A 23,522-nucleotide genomic window follows, 5' to 3' on the forward strand; every position below is an offset into this window, starting at 1 on the left:
CCAGGCTTGGGAGTTGATGCTGAAATCTATGAGAGAGTTTAAGAGAATACAAAACAGAAGAAAGCAGTGAGGGTTCGTGAGGGACTAAGTTGTGCCTTGAAACCGTTTATTCATGTCAAACACTATTGCGAGTGAGTGAAGGTACTTTTTGGGAATGATTAGACTACAGGCCTCGGATTTATCTCCATAAGCCATTGAAAATTGGTATTTTGTTTTGCCAGCACTGAGTGGGACTGTAGTGAACTTTTTAGGTTTGAAACTGTAGCTCTCCAAAGGTAAGCTGTTGGAACGGAATATCATAATTCTTTGGGGATTTGTGTGTAAACTTTCCGATTTTCCTCAAGATATTAGCAGTGTTTTATACTGCTATATGGAACTTGGTTCGAACGGAACAGCTTTTTCTTCCACTCTAAGGGGGTGTAAGCTCTTAAGACTGCTTATCTTTACTCTGGGGACATGAGTAAATCTCTATTTTTTTTCAAGATATCTACAGTGTTTGATGCCAGCTATATGGGACTTGGTTCTAACAGAACACTTTCTTTCATCGTGAATTAAAATTGCTTTTGGAAGTGCTTGACTGTGGAGTATAGACTTTATAACTACCAGTTGGGATCGTCGGTTTTTGTGTCACACATTTGAGTAATTTGCAAATTTAATCAATTTTAAACATAACACTCAATTGTTTTTGTTTTGCTGCATTGCTATTATATATGGAAGCCTACTTAGTATCGCTCTAATTTTGTTGACTTGTGCCTTTACAATCTTATGCAGACGTATGTTTGTGATATATATGTTTACACATAGTGAGTCAATGTACCCCTTGTATTATCTCTTTAGTAAATGCACATTTTTATGGGTTTACACTTTGAATGTTTGATATTCTGGTTAGGTACATTTTTATGGCTTATTCCAGGTTAATATTTAACAACATACTTTGAGTTCATTATGTATTGAGTTGGGATATATCCAAGGGCTGACTCAATATATATAGTCTTCTTTTTCACAGAAGTTTGCATATACCATACTGTTTGGGAAAGTTCTTTGCTCATTTGTATGCCCAGACCTAATTTCTCAATCTATCATTACACATTGAATACAACAGGTGTCCCTTTACATTAGGTGTCCTATCATATTCTTGATTAACACAGTCCTCTATTTAAATTTTGTTTATATATAATCTAAATAGGGGAGACATATAGGTGCTAATTACCTGGAACCAATATATTGATCTTATCACTATATTGCAAAGTCCATCAGCCGATAGAAATGATTTGCATGCTTTCTGATGTAATATGGTATTAATATTACAAGTTTTGGTTGCACTGTAATTTGTGTACATAATTAATTACCCACCTATCCCATCTACTGCTTAATCTCACATCCTAACTCAAAGTAACCATGCCACTAGGTAATACTGTTGTAATCCTCACCTGCACTATTCCACCCTACATTGCATCCTACCAAACACCTACAGTCATAACCCCCAACCATTTCCACTGCACTCGCATCAACTCCCCTCAGTCACCCACTACATAATTACCCCATCCACAAACTATGTCCAGTACATCTGCTCAATTACCAACCCCCCACCACATCTGAACACAAAATATCCATAAAATACAACAAATTGTTTACTGCACATATAAAACACATTCTCTACACGCTCTCTAAACTTACTGTCAGTGGAGATGTGCACCCCAACCCTGGTCCAACAATCACCATCTCCACAAAACCCTTCCAACCAACTGCTCCATCACCCAAATCACAAGCAATAAAAACCCAAATGACCTCCTCATTATCTCTCTTAATATCAAAACCATCTGCAATAAAATCCAAGACCTCCATGCCTACATAAGACTCTAATCCCCCGACATCCTTATCCTAACCGAATCGTGGCTCAAACCTCACATCAAAAGTGAGGAAATTCTCCCACCTGGATACGACATCCTCCATAAGGACAGACTATCCAGAAAAGGAGGAGGTGTCGCACTGTTGTACTAACACCACCTCAATATCCAAATTCTCACCAAATCAGCTTCCCAGTTTGAAAAGGAAGAAATACTTTACACCACCCTCAAGTTAAACCCTAAAAAAAAAAAAAAAAAAAAAAAAGTCAACATTATAGGGTGCTATTTCCCACCAGGCCAAAATATACCTCCCCTTGAAAACCTACTAGACTGGACCAATCTCTCCCTACCCAAAGAAACTATCTTCCTTGGGGATTTTAACATCAGTTGGCTATCCAGCAACAGCAACCACCCAGCCCTCTACCTAAATCTCCATGGTTTCTCTCAGCTAATACAAACCCCCAACTAGGATCAATAAAAACCCCAATAAGCACACCATTCTTGACTGGGGCCTCTGAAGTACCTCAACCTAGACGAAGCAGAATCAGAACTAAGAGCTCTCCCTGGCTACAAAAAACCACCAGGGGCCTTATGAAAACCAGGGATAAAACATGGGAACACTGGCACAGAACTAAAAACCCCTCAGATAGGCAACACTTCCTTGAATTACGTAACAAGGTCAAAAAGCAAGTAAAAGCAGACAAAGCCCTTTTCTATCAGAAGTCCCTAAACTCCTCCCAAAATAACCCCAAGCAATTCTGGTCTACAATTAACTCTATAATCTGCCCAAGAAAAGTAAACATCCCCCCCCCCCCACCAACCACCCCTCTTTCCACCAGTAGCATTGTGGATTCCTTCAATAAAAACACTTAACAGAATCTGTTCTATCCCTAACAAAAAACACTTTCCTACACTAATTCCCCCCTCACCCAACCCAAAACCACCCCTCCTACACTAATTCCCCCCTCACCCAACCCAAAACCACCCCTCCTTATTTCTCTCTCTCTCCACAGTACCCACCTCCTACATAAGACTCCTGACAAAACTCAAACCCACAAAACTTGCAGCAGACTACCTGCCCACTAAATACCTAAGATAGCAGCCGATGTCCTAGCTTATCCCATTTCCATTTTAATTCACCGCTCCATATCTGAATCCTATTTACCCACACTATGGAAAATATCACACATCATTCCCTCCACAAAGGTGGCCCCTCCACTGACCTCTCCAACTACTGCCCCATTGCCATCCTCTCCACCCTCTCCAAGATACTCGAAAAATGCATTAACTCACAGGTCTCCAAATTCCTCCTTAACAATAACCTCCTCTCCAATACCCAGCATGGTTTCAGAACACACCACAGCAGACAACTGCTCGCCTCTCCTTCACCAGCATTATCCTCCATCACAAAAACAATGGCCTCCTATCCTCTGCTGTAATTCTAGATCTATCTGAAGCCTGACATTGTGTCAATCTTCTACTCTCTGCTCTATATGACCTCTTTCTCCACACCAGCCACAAACTGGTTCCACAGCTATCTACAAGGCTGCCAGCAATCAGCCATCTGGGACAACAATCTATCCACTCGCCTCCCTGTTGCTCTCGGGGTTCCCCAAGGCTCCATCCTTGACCCCCTACTTTTCTCCCTTTTTCACCAATAATCTACACACTGCCACCAAACATGCCTCCCTCATTACAGTACACGCAGAGGATTCCATCCTCATCTGCTCAGCCCCAACTCTAACAAAACTCTAATAGATCACCCAAGAATCTTTCTCTTCAGTTGAAAGCTGGCTATTTAATGCCCAGCTTCTCCACAATCCAAATAAAACCAAACTCCTCTTCCAATCCTGCAAATCAACCCCAAACATCCCATACTTCACTATTCAGGCCAAGGATAATCCCTCCATTTCACCAACAGTTCACACAAAATTACTTGGCATACAGATTGACAAAAATCTCAAATTTGACACCCACATATCACCAACAATAAAAAAGTTCACAATAAAACTGGCTGCCTTATATAGAAGCCATCAATACCTCACCAAACCAGCAAGAATCTCTATTTCTTTCGCCAATTCCCAACTAATATCCACCCTACTCTACGCATCACCCATACTTACAAATCTTAGACAGTCAGACCTACACCAACTCGAAGCCTGCTATAATAAAATCGTAAAATTTGCTACTTGTGCCTCTTACTGCAGCCACCACTGTCTCTCCCTTAGAGACACTGACTTGCTTGAACTCCCACAACTCCTACACCAAACTCAACTTTGCTCATAAACTAGTAAACCACCCTCTCGGAATCCCATTGCTCCATACAATTCCCCAACCCTACCACTCTTCCAGACCACTACACTCCTGCAACAAAAATCTCCTCTGGGTCACCAAAGCCAAAAACTCAGCAGGTGAAGCACTATTTTCCTGTGCTATTTCCAGGCTTTGGAACAACCTTCCCATTACCATAACTACTCTTCCTTCCTCCAGCCTTTTCAAGACTGTACTTAAATCTCACCCAAGTTCTCACTGGCTTTGTCCTTGTCCTAACCCCATCTAATTAACTCCCCCCTTCAACCCTTCTCTCCTTTCCCAGTTTTAGATAGATACTCTATCACTATAAGACTGAAGTGAAGATTACTCACTGCTTGTTAATCCTTCCAGGATTTAGTTTATTCACTTAGTCTATTATTGCTGTTATCTAGTTACAGTTTTGAAAATGTGCTGCGTTTTACTTCTTATTTCTCAATGTTTGTAATTTAGAGCTTACTACTCATTTGTACAAACTTTGCTCTTATTTCTCCATGTCATGGTCACCTCTACTGTATTCATACCTCGGATTGTTATTGTTTAACATCTACCATGTTATTCTGTGGAGCTTTTCTCTCTGAGCATCCACTGAAAAAGGACCCGTGTCCTGTCGGAATTTCCCAGTAAACAAATGTTAATAAAATATTTAAGAGAGTTTTTTTTCTCCAAATTAGTAATGTCTACCCAAATCAACCATTAAAGATGAAATCCATTCACATTTACTTTAGAACAAAAAGTATTAAAATAAGCACTAACCACAACAAAAGTTTGAAAATGGATAATCTAAGCCAAGGGCAAACCCAAACACGCAACTAAATTCCTAATATAACCATTACACAACTATTGTAAACAATTTCAACATAAAAAAAAGGGAAAACCCTTAGAACTGCAGTAGAATACCAACCACAAGAAACACCCCATTCACGAAAACCTATAAAGTCTAAAGCCCCTTCCAAGAAAAACTGAGGCATGTTAAAGGTAGTCCACTGAATTCAATGGGAAGCATTTACTCAAACTTTACAAAAAAAGGAATACATTGAGGTTTATATGACACAAAATATCTTGTGCTGCAGAACTTGGTTCAGCTTTCATGCACACCAGACCTCGACATATTCCATGTTAAAGCATATTCAGTAACAGCTTCTCAATGTAGGGACATTAATTTCAACGAGGTTGATAAAATGTCAATATGCTCATGACAATGCTGCTCAGGAACAATGGAGCCTTCATTCTTACCTCCAACAAACTGAACAGCTCCCATAAATCGCCCCACTGTCCTGGAGATTAAATCCTTCATACAGCATCCCAGGACTCCAGCCATAGCCACCAACAGAAGCAGTGCACATCCAATCCCTGTAACCACACTGCAGATTTGCCAAGAAAGGCTTGGGATGGCTGTAAAACTGGCATACCGCCCACATTCCTCCACCATCATCAAACTCTTCTGATCTGTCCTTATGGGGTATGTGCATCTTCGGAATGTTCCGAATGACACTGCTTTTCCCAGCTGAAAGCCAAACAGCCAGTATGGCATGAAATAACCGGTACAACAAGCAGCTGCAGAGATAAAGGACAGAAATGCCCAAACAATTCCTAATGAGGTCAGGCTGCTTCCCATCATGCAGACCCTTTGTAAATTTATTTTATCTAAATTAGATCTGATAAAAAGTCAAAGAAAGGCTCATTTAAGATCTTGGGCTAATTTGACGTCATTACAAAATGGTTCATTAATGCATCTTGTTGCAGGTTTACCTTCAACAAAATAATAATGGAGCTTGTTAAATGCTAGATCTAATCTCTTGCTGTTCTTTTACATGTTTTTTCCAGCTCTCTTCTTGGCAAGAGTTTAGGCAAATGTACCACTGAAATGTTTCTACTTAATGGATTTCACAAGACAATTCTTTGACAAAGGAGATCAAGACTGCACCCACTTTAGCTGGGAATATACATGGTCTGGAATACCACTTTTCAGTTTTTATCTGCAAGGAAAAAAAAAAAGAGGGGTAAATATTGAAGTAATTTTAGTCTTCAAAATTTGATACACTGTTTACAAAAAACACAAAACTGTAATGCTGGCAGCCAGAGATAAAATTCCAAAAAGAGAACAGTTTGATGTTTATTACCACAGAAAAGAAAATATTGAGTGCTTCTGTCCTATAGAATGCAGGACTTCAGAATAATGAATCGGATCAATCCTTCCCCTTTTATAATAATCACGGCTTAATTGCTAATCAACCTGTTAAAGAGTGAATACCTTAAATTTAAAATAAAACATCATTCGACAAAATATTAGCTACAGTTGCTGTAAATTCAGTTAAAACATATAACAGACATTAGAAATTCTTTAACAATAAAAAATATTAAAACCTTGTGTTAAATAATTGTTTCTATTGTTGTCAAATATAAAATTACACAATACTGAGATTTAAAATGTTATGTTAAGAAAATCATTCAATTCCAAACCTCATTTAATAGGAGGTTGTAAGGAAACCTGTTCATTTAGTCTAGGATATTGAAAAGCATGAAGTCCAAGTTACAATTTTACCTCTTTCACCTCTAAACTAACTGCATCACCCCCTCTTATATTAAATTTCATCTGCTCTAAAATTCCAAACTGAAATTTCCTGTAATTTACACATACTTTAGGATGCTTAAAATGAGTGGTTTTCACTTCTTTTCCCTTTTTCATAATTGTGGTCGTATATACACGTATATGGAGACATCTCTCAGTTTTGACCACATAGAAAGATGGGCAACTTGAGCACTTAGCAAGCTAACAATGCCTTTAGACAGAGTTACTCTTACAAAATTCAATAGAATGGATACCATTTACTAATTCCAAGATTTTAGTTTCTGAAACGTAGGGACACTGTGCACATGCTCCACAATTAACTGTTCCACTTTGACAGCCCTGACCCACTGCTGTCCCTTCAAAACATTACTTTAAATTACGTCCGGTTTTAAAGTTGAATCATGGTTTGGGCCCCAAAATTTATAAAATGGAGGGATTTACTCTCAGGATATAACCTCAATTGACTGTGGGCAATATTGCATGACCATTGGTCCTTTCATATTTATTCCCTTTCCTTTCATTCCTAGTCCTATCCCTAACAGAATTTTACTGTACAGTTAATACACAATTGGAACCGAATGTAGTTCCTAACATCTTTCACCATTTGTTGCAAGTAACACAAGGCAATAAACACGTCCGTTACAACATACAGTTCATAAGAGACATCCTCAAGGTGTGATTTCATCCTTACAATGAAACCATTGACCCTTAAATCAAACTCTTCTTTTGACTGAGGGGGTGACTACTGGTGAAATAAATAATTACTGAAAGTGTCCTTCATAAAAACTATAGACTTAAACCCATTACTGGTATGGGCAATCAAGGTGTCTAAATTTATTTTGGTTCTCCCAAATTTGTAAGCAAATTAAAAAAAAAACAAGATGAATGGTTCAAATAATTAATGAAGGTAGGTATGCTTTCTTCAGAACCTCCCCATAAAATAAATGTCATCCAAAAACCCAATATATGTTAAATAATCAAGAATGAACTACACAATTGTTTCCCAGTCTAGTAGAACAAAATTAGCATAAATGGGGGCACATGAAGCCCCCATAGCCACCCCTCTGTTCCGTTTGTATACAACTACATCTTTTTTGAAGGAGAATGAATCAAGTACAATGGACATAGATTCCACTATTAAAATTGACTTTGTCATTAGAAAATAAAGTGTACCCAGATATACTGTTCTAAAAGTGATAAAGTCCTTCATCCTTAGGAATCTATAAACTATTAATTCCTTTTCCAAAGTTGTTTTTAATCTTCCCAGAAGTCACAGGAATCAATAAATGAAATTATCTACCACCTGGTACACTTTAAGCCACCTGTCAATACAAACTCTTAAAAAATGGGTTTTAGACCCCTGTGCTGCTACGATGGGACAAAAAGGGGAACTCTTTCTACATTCTTATGGATTTTGGGAATGCCAAATATGATGGGGGCAATAGGCTTCTTAAATATTAAAAAGAAGAGTCTCAACAGAAATTCTTTGGTCGATCAAAAATTCTTCAGTGTAAGAATCTAGCTTATTTACTTCATTTTTAAAACACCAACAAGTAAGTTTCACTATCCTGCAAATTGTCACTCCTAACACTAGAATAGATTAAAGATTGAAATAACACAATGCCCCCACCTTATCTTGTTTTGTAAGTGCACATAACAATTATCCACGAAATGCAGTTTCTTAGGATTGGTTTAGCAATTTCCAAGATTTACTTACATTGATCTCATTGCATTTTGTTTACCAGGATATGGCACTAAGCAAAAGTTACCAATTTCAGGCCTAGCCTTGGGGTGGTGCAAACGTAGAGGATTATACAATTAAGAGCAAAATACATTAACAAAAACCATAGCAGAGTACGCAACAAAAAGATTGCAGTGTGAAAAGTGATGTTTTACCATATTGTACAGGTATAATTATACAACAAAAAAGATCAGAAAAAGACACTCAAAATAAGCTATCTGCAGCACGTTCAGGTATCTACAAATTAAATGTAAAGAAAACTACAAAAGGAAAACATTTTGGTCGATTCAGCTCTATTTATCACCTTCGCTAAAAGTTTATTTTAATTTTATTTTGACCACTGTCTACAGAAGTTAGAACATGTATCGTTAATGACTCTACAAGAGAGAGATATGGTATTTACCTTTCTAAGGGATCAGAGTCCATTGCTACGGGAACATCTTTCTTTTTTCAGATCTGTCCAGAACACTTCGTTACACCTTCATGTGGTACAAAGCAATATTTTAGATGATGCAACAGATTTTCTTATTCTTTGAACACAGATGCATGACAAATACTTTATCTACTTATGTTTTTGCAATGCTCCTTTGCCCTATACTGCACATTACACAGCACAACCATGCATAGTTCAGAGCCAATTAAAATATTGTTCTGCACTGTAACAGATAATGGTTTTACTATGTTTGCAAGAATCACATTTGCTTAAATTATCTCCTCCAAATATATTTGCTTGAATGGATAGAGAATGACATCTGTTTGCAGCCCTAATTAAACATGTTCAGTCATGTAAGTTACAGGAACTTCCATTTTGCAATATATATTGCACAATTTAGCTATATGGAGATTTCTGCAAGAAGGCACATGCCAATGTGCCCTATGTGAGAACTTGGATTCCCACATTTCATGGTCATGCCTTTTTAGGGAAAGCACTTCATGTATATTTCTACACATTTTGCTCATGCCCCAAGTTAAATGTGGAGGAGCTCCCTGTAAAAAAATAAATAAATAAAAGTTTTAAGTGTTAACATTTTTTTTGTTATTACAGAAAAATACATTGGTGCACTAGTTCAGAGTGGATGTTTATGTTTCATGCATTCTCCTTTCAGGTAAAGATGCATCAATTTAACTAAAAATTTAACTAAAACAGGTTTAGGCATTTTTGTTTGCCAGCTGTGATTCCTCAAACATATGGCAATCTTAGAGGTTATACTACATGACAACTTTGTAAAGGGCAGACTTCACACATTCAACTTATTTCTATCAAAGTATATGCCAGCTCTATTGGTTTTATGCACAATTGCAGTAAATCTACAGACTGACTTTATACCAGGGATACCGATGCACAGTGAGAATCTGTATGTGCTGTCCCATTTAAATATTTATATTAAATCGGTTTGTTAACCGGGACACGGACACAAATTTAGCTTCATCTTGGGATCAATACTTTGTTACATGATTTACTGAAAAATCACACACAAGGCAAATGCAGGCTGAGAATCAAACCTTGTGATGGTGTATGATCTAGCACCAGATAACATAGTACTGAGCTTTAAACCTCAAAAGAGAACAGTCATTGAATTTACATTTGCCTTTCCAAATGTGCATTTGTTTCTCCTGCATTTAGCGTGCAGTTAATGCAGCAGATTGATTTAAGTATAAAGGCGTATTTCTCAGTCCAGTGGGACAGTGATTGGCAGTGATAGCTCACAAGTTGATTCTCCAGCTTGGTTCCCAAATATGTTAATTTTGATGTACAATTTGCCCGTGCAAGTCTTCCGCAAAGTAGCCATTTTCTTTTTAAAGAGATGCCATTAGGAGAGTCTACAGTCCTCCAAATTGCCCCTTGGGTGTGTCAAGTGCATTTCTCTTGTAATTAACTGGCATCCCTAACAGTACTCATTTTACTCCTTACGCTTGGTGCTTGCTGAAATGAGCTTCAGCTCCCCAAATCTGAGGGGATACATCATTAATTATGTGGTATTATTTTCCCCTCCAATAAATAGTCCCCCACTTTTATGTGGTAACTATCACATGACTTATAACAAGCTCTACCTCAACTTCAGGCAGAACATATGGTTGGAACCTTGATTTAATATGTCTGAAGCTGCATAAGCATTACTTGAATATGCATCCAAGAGCATAGCGCAGTGATGCAGCTGTCTGCCACCTTAAACTTCCTAGCATTCAAAGGAAGTCATAAGACTACTGAGCCACCATCAGATACTTGTACCACAAACTTCTTAATCTTTACAGCAGTAGAGTTAAAGTACATTGTTTTAGTAACCTCCATTCTGATGGTAACTTAGCCCCTTTTTTCTGATTAGTAAAAGAACAAAATCATGCAATATTCATACATTCAAGATTCACCAAAAATCAAACTCTACAGCTGAATGAAGTTTCTCAAGAACTTTTGAAATAAAACCGAATTCCTGGATTTGGATGGAAGAGTTCTTACTGCGAGTCATGAGCAGCAGGCCAGATAAACCATAAACATTCAGTTCTAAACCAAGTCCATGGTAGTTCGCAACACAGAAGTTAGAATAGAAATTTACATGCTACAGTGTTATCCATCACACATCAATATTCCATGTCATATTCATGCTGTACAATACTGTATCAAGATACTTTTCATGCTAATGCAATAAAGATGTTAACATAATAAAATCTGCACATTTTATTTTATTCCTGCTTTAATTGGGTATAACCATCAGAAGCAAGCCCTCTTCTCAAGGTAGTTTATATGACTCTGAGTTGCACACTAGACTCAAACCCTGGACTACATGATGAAGCTCATTAACAGCTCATGGAGTTAATTCTCTGGGCTAAGCTGCCAAATTTTATTTTCTAATGCTTAATATTTGAAGCTGTTAAGTTCACTCAACACTACCAGTAAGATCATATGGTTTCCATTTATTTCTTAAATGTGTAATATCTACAAAAACAGAAGCTCCCCTCCACCGACAGATTTCAATTGGAAAATTTATAAGAAGGCAAATCAAATTGCATGGTAAAAGAACTATGCAGGTACTAAATGAAGGGAAATTGTAATTGATTTGGAGGGCTTTAAGGTCATTATAGTCCACCTGAATTTTCAACATGGACATGTTTGGCTTTGTCTTCAGCTCACAGTACCAATTGCGTTCCTGATGTGTTCATATTCGGACGCCAGTTTCCACACAGATCTACAAATCTTTTGTCAAAGAATGAAGGTAAGCACATCACTTGTTGCAAAGCTTTTTTTGCCATTATTATTCTGGTTGTATTTGATAGCACATACTGTAAAAGAATTTAGCCACTCAGCATTTAATTTACACTTCTAAATATGCTCATAACTTAACTCATTTATGCTCATGAATGAGTACTTTACTGCTACTGCCCGTAAGTAATCAGCCATGTTTAATCTCTGTACCAACCACTACTCACTCAACATGTACATTCCAAACTATTTCAGTTTCACTGAATGTTCAGTTTACTATGTGCCATGATTTTACCATTTCATTTCACCTGGTGTGAATTTAATATATTCTAAATGCTTACTGTTAAGTGGAGGCTTCCATAACAGAAGCAAAACAAAGGTAAAAGTGCAGTGAACACCATGGTTATGTAAACACCAACAAAAAATAATACAACACAAGGCAGTAATAAAAAAAAAATGGTAAGCACTTTCACAGTTTTTATTACTGCCGTATTTCGAAGCCTTACTGTTTTATTATTTTTGTCGTTATTAAAGAGTGTTGACATAGCCATGGTGGTCACTGCACTTTGCTTTTTACGTGAATTTAATATAATCTGTACAAAACAGTCTTAAAACTTAACTTATATGGTCCTCTTAAGTACATTTGCTTTATTGCTTATGTTTTCCAAACAATTTTTTTTTTAAATAAAAATCAGCAAAATTTCAAACATACCAATGAATGTACAAATATCCATACATATTCTATGCAACTAAAATATTGCAAAGTACACGGCTACAAAAACTAGTAACTTTTAACTTTGTAGATTATACTTCATATACAGATTTTTTTTTTTTTTTGGCAAAGCACAGTAGCCAATTCCAGGAAATTTTTAAAAGATGGAGACACGCTCTTCCTGCTTTTTAAGACTACTTTTCCTGCACGCAGTAGTAAATGATATTAAGATTTATTAACAGATGCAGGGATTGAAGCAGTAATCAGTATTACTTTTCTTGCTATCTCTGATGGGAAGAGGACATCAGAGATTGGTAGCACTGGTCATATCCTCCCAAACTAACACTTAGTGCAACATCATGATGGCAGGATCTGTTAAAGTGAGAATCCCACCACTGCAATTAAGGGTAAAGTAATATGCCTTCTATATGGAGTTTTCATGTCCTCCACATATTTACATGGCTTTACTCCAGGTACTCGGGTTTCTTTCCACACTACAAAGACATGGAACAGGTGGATCAGAGACTCTAAAAACTGTTGGAGTAACTGCATGCATGTGTGATCCAGAATAAAGACAACCTAGTTCGAGAGAGACAAGACTTGGTGTTCACTTCCTTGCTAGATCAATAATTTCACACAAAGCAATGTGGCCAAGAGCATAAGCAGAATATGTACTGCTGTCCTGTATGTGGCCTTCAACATTCACACCTAAACTAGATTGTACACAGGCCACATACAGAGAGAAGTCTTTGGCCAAACACCCCCAGGCATCTTGTCTGTGAACTATAGTCTTCTAGTACATTTTCCCCTATTCATGGGAACTGCTTTTCATAAAAAGTAATAAAAGGTGCACACAATTCCCAGGGAAGGCCATCAGAATATAAATAAAGAAAATACTAATATAGAAAATATGCAGAGGTTGGTTTACATGAAAAGGCAATATAAATAGACAGTATGCACACAGAAAAACCTAAGATCCTGAAGCCCATATTCCCTGGCTATCTCTTCCTACAGCGATACAAATTATTCTCCCAATCATAAATTACATAAAAGAACTAGTACGCACAGATTGGACCACCATTAACAAGACAGCTTCTCTTAATGTAAGACAGCATATAGTTATATTCAGGGTTATCTCCAGATCCCAGAGTTGCATTTACCTGCTGATGGCCTAAGAAAAGCTAGTATTTAGATCAGTTTTATTAATAGTCATAGCAATATTCTCAGGAACACAATCTCACCAGTCCTGTAATAGTAGGAATCAGCAATCCACATCCAAGTCTACTTCCCTCCCTCAACTCCACCCCAATATTATAATGATATGCAGAATTACATTCACAAGAGAAGAGAGCAAGTCTGGATACTGAACATTTCAAAATATATTCCCTGTTTTTATATTCAGAAAGACAAAAGGTTATACTTTCTAAACTCATTGCAGTAAACAAACAAAAGAAAAAATATTACACTTATAAAACTATATTTATCCAGACATTACTGGGTCACAAGCAGGACCTATTAAAGTTTGAATTGTGGAGTCCACCTCTAAGAGAGGCCAGTCACAAGTGGAGTCCCACAGGGACTGGTGCAAGGACAGCTCCTTTTCTGCATTTACTTCTCTGAAGTAAAGGCCAATATCAAGGGCCTCTGGCTGACCAATCTGCAGACAAGTACAAATGAGGAGCAGTCACAGAATTCCCCTCCCCCCCGACACAAAAGTTCTCAAGGAAGGGCTGACACAGACAATCATCTACTCCTGATAACCATCATATTGACAACCCACTCCTAAGAGTCAACCCAGCAGTAAGGGACTTGAAGACACACAGACAGTAATCCAAGCCTTTGACCATCATGTGTCGATGGTAGTAATGAAATTATTCTATGGTGTGCAACTTTCAAAGGTATGGCATCTAGGTCCAAGGAGGTCATTGCTTCACTGTATTCAGCATTCATCAGACCTATCATTGAGTCTGATGAATGCTGAATACAGTGAAACAATGACCTCCTTGGACCTATCATTGAGTAAGCAGTGGTGGTGCAGCGGTAGCGTTGTTGCCTCACAGCAAGAGGTTCTCCAGTTAGAGTCTCGGCGGGAGCGCCTTGTGTGGAGTCTGCATGTCCGCCCCACGGTCAAGTGGCGTTTGAAAGATATGCGTAGAATGGGCGTGCCTTCGTTGAAGGTTGGGCATCAAAGCTGGCACCTCGGCACCCATAAAAAATCTGCCAATCATTAGCAGACCGGAGTTCCATTGTGGTGACCCCTAACCGGGAAAAGCCGAAAGAACAAACATCAGACCTATCATTGAGTACAATGCCTCTTTCATATGTACCTAGCCAGACAAGCAATTGGAATGTCCATAGAGGTTTCTCACAAATACAATACAGGTCATAAGTAGCATGGCCTATGTAGACTGCCTTCAAAGTCCTATCCCTGTATTCTGTTCCCTACAGGCTGTTGTGGGGAGCTCTATGCCTGGCATGGTCAGATCCCACTCTGATGGCCCTCTTCCATATCTGCAAAAAACAGCTCCAGAATTACCCATTCTAAAGACTTAAACCTAGCCTAGGATATCAATAGGACCTGCTGGGCAGCCAAGTATGTACCCAATAGACAACCCCTTCTCCAGGACAGGCTGTCCATCCATATGAAGCAGAGTTCCTCCCTAACCCAATTAAACAGTAATTTGGACAAATGGATGGAAAAGAGGAAATTCATTCCTGGCTTGGCACCTATAATTTTTTTTTTTTTTTTTTTTTTGAAATCAACTCCCATGCCCCTGGTTATACTCGTCAAGGGCATCAGAACTGGTCAGAAATTTAGGATGAATGGCTAGGCCCCTAGTGGTTATTAGTCTAATACACCTCTATGAACCTATTACCCTGGCATTACAATATTATGTCATTATCTGACCACAATGCTGCAAAAACACATCTCATCTTACCAAAATTTGGCAATGTTTCTCATTATTTCATATTACATCACCAGTATACTGTAAATTGCGTTTTGTACATGTTAGTATTTTTAGAGTTAACAATTTGTGGAGACATTTCCATGTAAAGATTTTCCTAAAATACAAGGAATGAAGCATGTTTGACAGTTTCAGGATACATTGTTATAGCTCTCCTCACTTATGTCTTGAAATTCATTTTGTAGTAATTACTTCCAATATCTGTCTTTAAATTCTATACTATTAAGTATAATTAATAAAACTTTCCTGCATATATATGATCAAAGAAAACTATTCCAGCAATGGGAAATATTACCTTCATCTTTCCTCAGTAATTTGTTGAATTCAGTCATTTTGACCTTCACTTTGAACCAAAATTCAATTTGCATGATCAAGTTAAAGTATTCATTTGGTTATCAGTTTACAGAACCGTTTGCATAAACGGTTAAAATAGTATAGGAGATTAAAAGTACAACAGCCAATCTCTTTTCTACTTGTTATGTAGCCTACATGTGAATGTCTGTCCCTTATTTTTGTATACATCATATGCACACTATTAGATTCTTTCCTTTGTTCATGCCGATATGTTTTTGTAATCTTTTAGTATATTCAAACTCACTCTGGGTAGTTTAAATTTGTAAATCACATGGTATATTTGTAATTACTTATGTTTTACTATGTAAATATCAAGCTTTTTTCCTCCCAGTCGCCAATAAAAGGGTTTTATCCAGCTGTACTATCCCAGTCAACAAATGTAAATTAAAATTATACACATTTCTAAACCTTTTAATTGCACATTTAAACAGTTTGAATGAATATGTGGGTTATACTAAATAAGTTTCAATATATATTTTTAAACCAATGATTAATGTTATAAAATTCAAAACTAAATTTGCAAAAAATATAGGTTTTAAATGGGAGTCATCACAAATGCATCCATGAATCCTTTTGCATTGCAAATGTATAGTGCCTACTCAGTAAGCGGTTTTAAATACTAAGGCCGTTTAACATGAAATGTTCGAATGGCACAACGTAATACATTCAAAATATCACCTTCGCAAAACCACTTCCTACATACTAAGTAAGAATGTCGAAGTGCATTTAGCGACAGAATAACTTCCGACATTTAGTTTTGTAGTTCAGTACTACAAATCACGTAACCCAGGGCCGGTGTTAGCATTTTGGGGGCTCCCAGAAAATGTCAAGTTGGGGGCCCCCTAGGCACTTCCAGTATAAGTATCATCCTGTCAAAGCCACAACTCCTAAGAAACCTTTTAGTTTGTGCTGCAAACATTTAGGAGTAGTACACACAGACAGACCTTAGCTACAAGCTGTTGCATTACAACAGGACTATATAGTACACTTTGTTGACTTGTCTAACAAAAGATAGAACTAAAACTTTATTTTGACAAACAGAACTTCAGGAACAGGACAAGCGCTTTCGGGAATTATGCCTTCTTCAGATTTGAAGAAGGCATAATTGCCGAAAGCGCTTGTCCGGTTTCCTGAAGCTCTGTTTGTCAAAATAAAGTTTTAGTTCTATCATTTGTTAGACTTAGACAAGTCAAATTGTAGTACATAGTTTGTCTGTGGTGGATTACCCTCTCTTTATTTTGGATTTGGTGGTTTGTTTGGGGTTTCCTTCGGCGGTGGTCACCTGCTGTTTGTGTCTTTATCTAACAAAGGGACAATTACAGTTACTGGCATTTTTGCAACAATGATGCATTACAACCATATGTCCATGTCTGGACTTAAATGAAATTATGACTAGGCCTACTGTTTCAACACCCCCCGCACACCCTCCAGTCCTCTCTTCTGAACCCCCCCCCTTTTGGGCTCCCATACCATACACATTACTTATTTCTTCCTTTTCTCACATTTTGCCTTACTCGCGTCATTTTCAAGAAGCGATGACTTTTGACATGCTCTGAAGTGCATTTTAAAGTTCTTTTTTTCTTTTTACCCAACCTTTTTATCCAATAATGGCTTGAACACAAATTATTAAGGAAAGAAATTCACTTTTCTTTGCATCCTTACAGCATACCTTTCCTGACCAAGACAGCACAGTAATAACTGTTTAGGAAATAACTCAATTAAGCTGGTGCCTCCCAAAGGCATAGGGTTTATATATGTGCCCTGGAATGCATTTTAGAGCATTTTCTCAGCATTTTACTCCAATTGTGGAATTAAAAAAAATCATGAAAAAGAAAATAATTTCAGTCTTATTTTTTATCTTTCAAGGAAGACATAAGTTGTGCCCAAGGCTTAATGTTCAAAGCTGATAAAACAGATCACAATAAACTAACAAGCCAGTTGTGGGAATACATAGGTCTTATCTGGAAATACTGCCTCCTTCCCTACCCCCCCCCCCCCACAAAAGATAGTCACTGCCTATACATCCATCTGGTGTTAAACTAGGATGAAAGCATAGGTTTAAATTGCCTTTGCCATATATTTCACATGACTGCGGATATATGTATACATAGCATGCTTCCTCGCCCCTAACTCTCAACATCAGCCCCATGTATATGTATGTGTGTGATTGTGAGAATGATTTCTGTAATATAGTCTAATTTGTTGCCCTTAGACAGTTCACCACCCTTACACAAGCTATAATAACCTTCATTTTACACCTCTGAGGTCTGTGAGAAAAGTAAAGAAACAATGACCACACTATCCTCAGCTCAAGTCACAAGCTATAATGATTTCATGTGCACACCTCTAAGGTTTGACTGTGATGAAAATTAAAGTTGTAATAACCACACAATCCCCAGATCCCCATAACCTACAGCAGCTTTCTTTACACACATTTGAGCAGGGCTGGTTTTAGAATGGGTGTGGTTGAAACCAGAGGCTATTATCAGCTTTATCCTAAAAGGGTCATATCTCAGCACTGTTTAGGTTAAACAGCTCAATCAGAAAATAGAAACATTTATTTTTCTTCAACCAGCAATAGCTTTTGTGGGGGTCCCCAAAGAGTCAAGGATGATTAAAGGAGCCCCCAGTATCCATTTATACAGTCTGGTGAATGGGGGCCACCAGACTCCAAGAAGATCTAAGTGTCTGAATGTTCTGTGATGTATCTTATGTCTTACTTTTGAAATATAATTACTTAAGTATATTTTTTACTGATATCCAGAAGAATAATGTTTGTATCCTGGCATTATTGGGTGTATGCACAGACAAAAATCAGTGATAGTTTTTACACACACATAAGCATAAGCAATAGCAGTCCTAGTTTTGTAGTTATTTCAGCAAATAATATATTGTGCAACACTAGTACTGCCACACCAGATCAGTGACTGCTGTTTAGCAGTCAACAAATAGCAGCAGGGGTAAGTCACTGCGATATGACCCTGTTAGGATGAAGCTGATAATGAACATGAGCAAGGCAAGCACCAGAGAGATGGTCAGCCTTGCTTTGGGTTGGGAGGGTGGCGTAATGGTTAAGTGTCTCACAAGGGATAACTGGCTAGGCTTAAAATGGCTTGCAAGGGCAGTTAGCTTAGTACTAATCTATGAACCTATGAACTTATTCACCTCATTGAGGAGTAATGCATACCTGTCACTGTCCCTGATTTCACAGACCTTCCCTGATTTTCTAAATACTTTTGCTTTCTCCTTCACAAAAAAAAGTTTGATTCGTTGGTAAATCATTCAGGATTACAAACAGTCAATCAATCCAGATATCAGAGTTTTATACTTATTGTCCAAAAATGTGTTCCTGCAGAGTGTTATTCTACTAACTTTTCAAGTGCATTAGAGTAATATTTAAAATGCAGTCCTGATTCTGAGCCTTTATTCTATTATTTTTGGGACTGTACTGAATTCTTAAGCAATAGAATTGAGAGTTAAACTATCTGGTGTTATTCTTGTATAACACTCCTTGAAAGAGAAAACTATCCCTGATGATCAGAAGTATTAGCTCTTCTTAAAATCCAAAACTTGCACCGAGATAAAAGTCAGTCTGGGCTGCCGATCTCTGGTTCTTACCTTGCTCATGTCCATTATCAGCTTCATCCTAACAGGGTCATAACACAGCCCTGCCCAGGTTAAAGAGCATAATTAGTAAATTAATACACTTTTCTTCCTCATTTTTCCCCAAGCAGCAGCAGCAGCTATTGTGGGGCCCCTCCACACAAGCAAGGATGATTAAAGGGGGGGGGCTGCAGTCATGGGTACAGCAGGGATCTAAAGCTGGCTATGTAGTTAGTTTTAGTGGAGAAAATATCCAACAGCAGGATTTAACTAAGCCAGGGACACGGCCGGTGGTAAATTTAATGGAATTCTGATGCCTATTTCTTGACAAAATGCTGTTACTACAACCAGAAATATCTTTGAATTTTAAAGGAGGTAACAAATAAGAGTTATTATCCATGTGGTTTATTAAGTATACAAGAACGCTATACTAACTTTTGTTGGTTTGACAGACATGTAACAAAATATCAGGATAAGATAACTTGCTGTGGTTGGAGCCCCCCCCAGGGAACAGGGGGCCAAAGCCGGCTATGCGTAACTTAACATTTTTTCAGGAGGCAAGCACCCCTGCAGCTCCCACACCCCACCTGCAAATTATATATTCCAGCTCAGAGATAGAATTGCAGTGAGGAAATTGGTCATTTCCCAATCCACTCTACCACAATCTCTAGTCGAAATGTTGGCCACATATCTGCAAACAGAGTAGCATTTGCTGTACGGAACACTCTCAGTAGTGCAGACAGGCAATACAGGAAGCAGCCTAACAACATTCCCATATTCACAAACCGTGCATTCTACATTTTTTATGGTAAACCTAATGAGATTATTGCATAAAATGGTATATTGGGCAAGTCTATATTCCCCCTCCATATGTTCTGCTATAATTACTAAAAGCACTTCTGGGTTTAGAAGTGTACAAATACATTATGTTGTATTCTTTTTTGTTATTGCTTTACCAGGCAGTAGTGATGGTAGACTGTAACATAAAAAATTTTTGGAACTAAAAATCATTGCGTCAACCTTCAATCAAAAACATATGCTATTCCACTTCTGTTTTCTATTAATGTATGTGTCCATATATTTAAAAGCTTTAATCCATTTGAATTTATATTTGCTAATATGCAAGTAAAACATTGTCTACTGATTTTAGAAGCTTTTTTTTAAAGTTTCAATGAAGCACAAAGGGGATCAATTGATTTACCCAATTGCTGTTAGCAAAATGTTATCTGCTAACAGTAGAGTCTTATTCTGTAATTCTGAAAACTTCCATGTCATTCTGTCAAATACGACTTTGTAAATTGCTGCACTGCAACAGCAACTAGTAAATGACAGACAACTTCGTTTAGATAATTGTTACATTAATTGATTGGTGGAAAATAGCCTATCTTGGCAAATGCTTTTGAATCAATTTACATTTAATAGATTTCTCAGGAAGCGACTATTACTTTACTAAAAATGCGAGTGCTGAACTCCAAAGGTTGCAACACCAATGAAGGAACAAACAGTACTGAGAAGAGGAACCTTGCCTCATTTGACAGTATTCTGGTTTAGGACACATTTTAGCTAGAGATCACCATTCTGGAAACTTCCATAGCAGGCTTGTTTATTCCAGTGAATATTTTTTGGTTTTCAATTTAGAATTGTGTGATATGTGTGATCAGATTTTAATGAAAAACTGCTGTTTGAGAGTTTTTGGCTTGTACTGGCAGCTGAAACAGATGCAAATTTCCATAAACGAACAATAAAAATTATAATCTGTATAATAGGTATAGTCAGTAAATAGAAGAGCTTCTGATTTAAAAAAAAAATACTCTACTTTGTCGAGATCTGCAAAGTCAAGAATAAAAGGCCTACCATTTTTTTTTTTTTTTTTTTTTTTTTTAAGTTACAGCAAATACATGCTAGTATTCCAATAGGCTTAAACTTAACTAGGAAATGCTGATTTTTAAGCAGAAACAAAGGAAGATATCTAGTTGGTAACAGAATAATTATATGCATTTCTAGTATGTTCCCACGCATATTTCTTCAAATCAGTTTTTCAGGCATAAAAAAAAAAAAAAAATACCATCTATCGTTACATTCCTAACACCGCCACAACTTTGAAATACGTTCAACTTTGTTACCTCAAGACAAAAATGTGGTCTTTCAGATGCATTAATCTATTCCCCCACCCACTCTCTGCTTAGCAAGAGTCCCTTCCCAAATCTGAATCATCCGCACAAATTGAAGCCATCCGTTTGTGCCAATAACCTAACCATGCAAGTGTTTACATTTAAGCAGATAATTTTAATCAGTTTACGCTTTCCCAGAGCCCCAGTAAGAACTGCATTGAAAATGCCCCATGTATTCTTGAAGGTTATCACGTATTTTACATTACACAAAATCACCCACTACACTTTCGTACCTTCCCATTGCTGTTACTATACCATTAAACTGTCCAACTTTATTCTTATGTATCTGCTCCTTTTCAATACAGTACACATTTAGACTCACTAGGTTCCAATGAAATACGTTTTCCTCTGTCTCCTTCCTTGAATGTACATATTAAACTCTTGCAATTTCTCCTGATCTGGTTTCAGCAAAGAGTGCAACACTTTAGCAGTCTGCCAAGCTATACAGATTGTAACAATGATGGTCTTTATAATGCTACGCTCCAAAAAGGTCTTACCAACCACGGGTGTAAAAATTGTCTTCTGCCATGATGCCTATTTCTTGTATGCCCCAGTTATCTCACTATAAATACCTGTTTAATTTTACAGCATTCAATAAAATTAAATTCCTTCACTAATTTTCATTATTTACTTTCTCTCTAACTGTATACTCTTCCAGTATTACTGCCTCCAAAATAAACAATTTACAGTCTTGTGTATATGACAGTAATCCTAGTAAGGAGGAAACCGGTAAAAAGAAACGCAATCAAATGGTAAAAAGAAAAGAAACATTTCAGTAAAAATATTTGCCCCCTTTTTACCTGCTCAGAAAGACTGAGCCAAATATTTACACATCTGTGAAAATGCATCCTTATAGCTTCAGACTGTAGGAGGCAGGTGCAGCCTACTAAATACTGAAAATCACTACCCCTGATATTATGGAGATAAATGTCCTACTCCCAACAACAGCTGCCAAGTTCTCCAAGATGACACTAAAGTTTTAAAATTAAGATGGTTGTGCAAAGTCATAGTCCTTTGCATTGCGTCTCCAACAAAATAGAAATATGTTATCAATAGACTGGAATGCAGAATAGGAAAGCTGTGCTTTGAGCTGTTTATTAAACAAGTCAAAATTCCTTCCTATTGTATATCCTTTATCTTTCAAAAAAAGACTTGATCAAGTTAAATGATGGTTTAGTCAAGATTTCCCCAACCGATCAAACATTAAAAACGTATCAGTTATTTACTCAGTTGCTGTTAGTAAAATATTATTTGCAAATAGCCAAATCTTGGACTCCTCATTCTGTAACTCTGAAAGCTTCCATGTCATTATTCTGTCAAAACTCTGGGAAATGCTACAATCCAAAGTAATAAATCCTTTAATCAGAAGTAACATTTTAAATTCTGTAAGGTTCCCAGTTTTCCATTCTATACAGAATTGAACTATAAATGTACAGCCTTCTCTGTGTCAAGTATAAACCAACAATCCAGCATAAAATGGACTTACCAGTGAAAAGGACAAGCGATCATGAAAACACAATAAAAAGTGCTTCCATCTCCTAATACACACTAGAAATAGAGACTTCATTAATTTATTAAACTTTTCACAAAGTATTCAATTAAATCAAAACAGAACCTCCATGGCATATGCTTTTCATTTTGCCATGTTGCTACTGCTTTGTTTCCAATTAGCCTTGGGGAAAAAAAAAAGCATTTCAGAATTAAAATTTCTTAATGTGCATTATTAATGTAATCATAATCCAAGACAAAGATCAAACTGATTTCTAATTTCAGTTTGTGCTTCAAGTCATTCCATATACATGACTGTAATAACAAAACACTATCATGGCCCCTTTAAACAATTGCACTTTCCTTCTCCCACTGCTCTGGAATAGACTCCACATACACATACATGTCAAGCAGAGTACTCCAATAGCCCTCTTCAAGCACAACATTGATTAGTGGATGGGTAATCACAAACTCATCCCAGGCATTCCACCTGCATCCCTCATGGACAGGGCTGAGAGGTGCTGATGGGGGGGTTACTAAAGGGCAACCATTTGGTTACGCT

General features: G+C 37.4%; 1 protein-coding gene across 1 annotated transcript in view; it reads right to left on the minus strand.

Moving 5' to 3' along the window:
• The window catches only part of LHFPL1 (LHFPL tetraspan subfamily member 1), a 262,305-nt gene extending 253,354 nt beyond the window's left edge, over positions 1-8,951 (minus strand). Inside the window, exons 1-2 of the mRNA XM_044057113.1 lie at positions 8,874-8,951; positions 5,394-6,136 (exon numbers count right to left, since the gene is read on the minus strand). Of these exons, the coding sequence (XP_043913048.1) occupies positions 5,394-5,778 (385 nt within the window). The 5' untranslated portion in view covers positions 5,779-6,136; positions 8,874-8,951. The remainder of the gene's footprint in view (positions 1-5,393; positions 6,137-8,873) is intronic.
• Positions 8,952-23,522: the final 14,571 nt, after the last annotated feature.

Source organism: Protopterus annectens, chromosome 15.part0 (genome assembly GCF_019279795.1).
Source record: "Protopterus annectens isolate FY-2018-M chromosome 15.part0, PAN1.0, whole genome shotgun sequence".
Classification (NCBI taxonomy): domain Eukaryota; kingdom Metazoa; phylum Chordata; order Ceratodontiformes; family Protopteridae; genus Protopterus; species Protopterus annectens.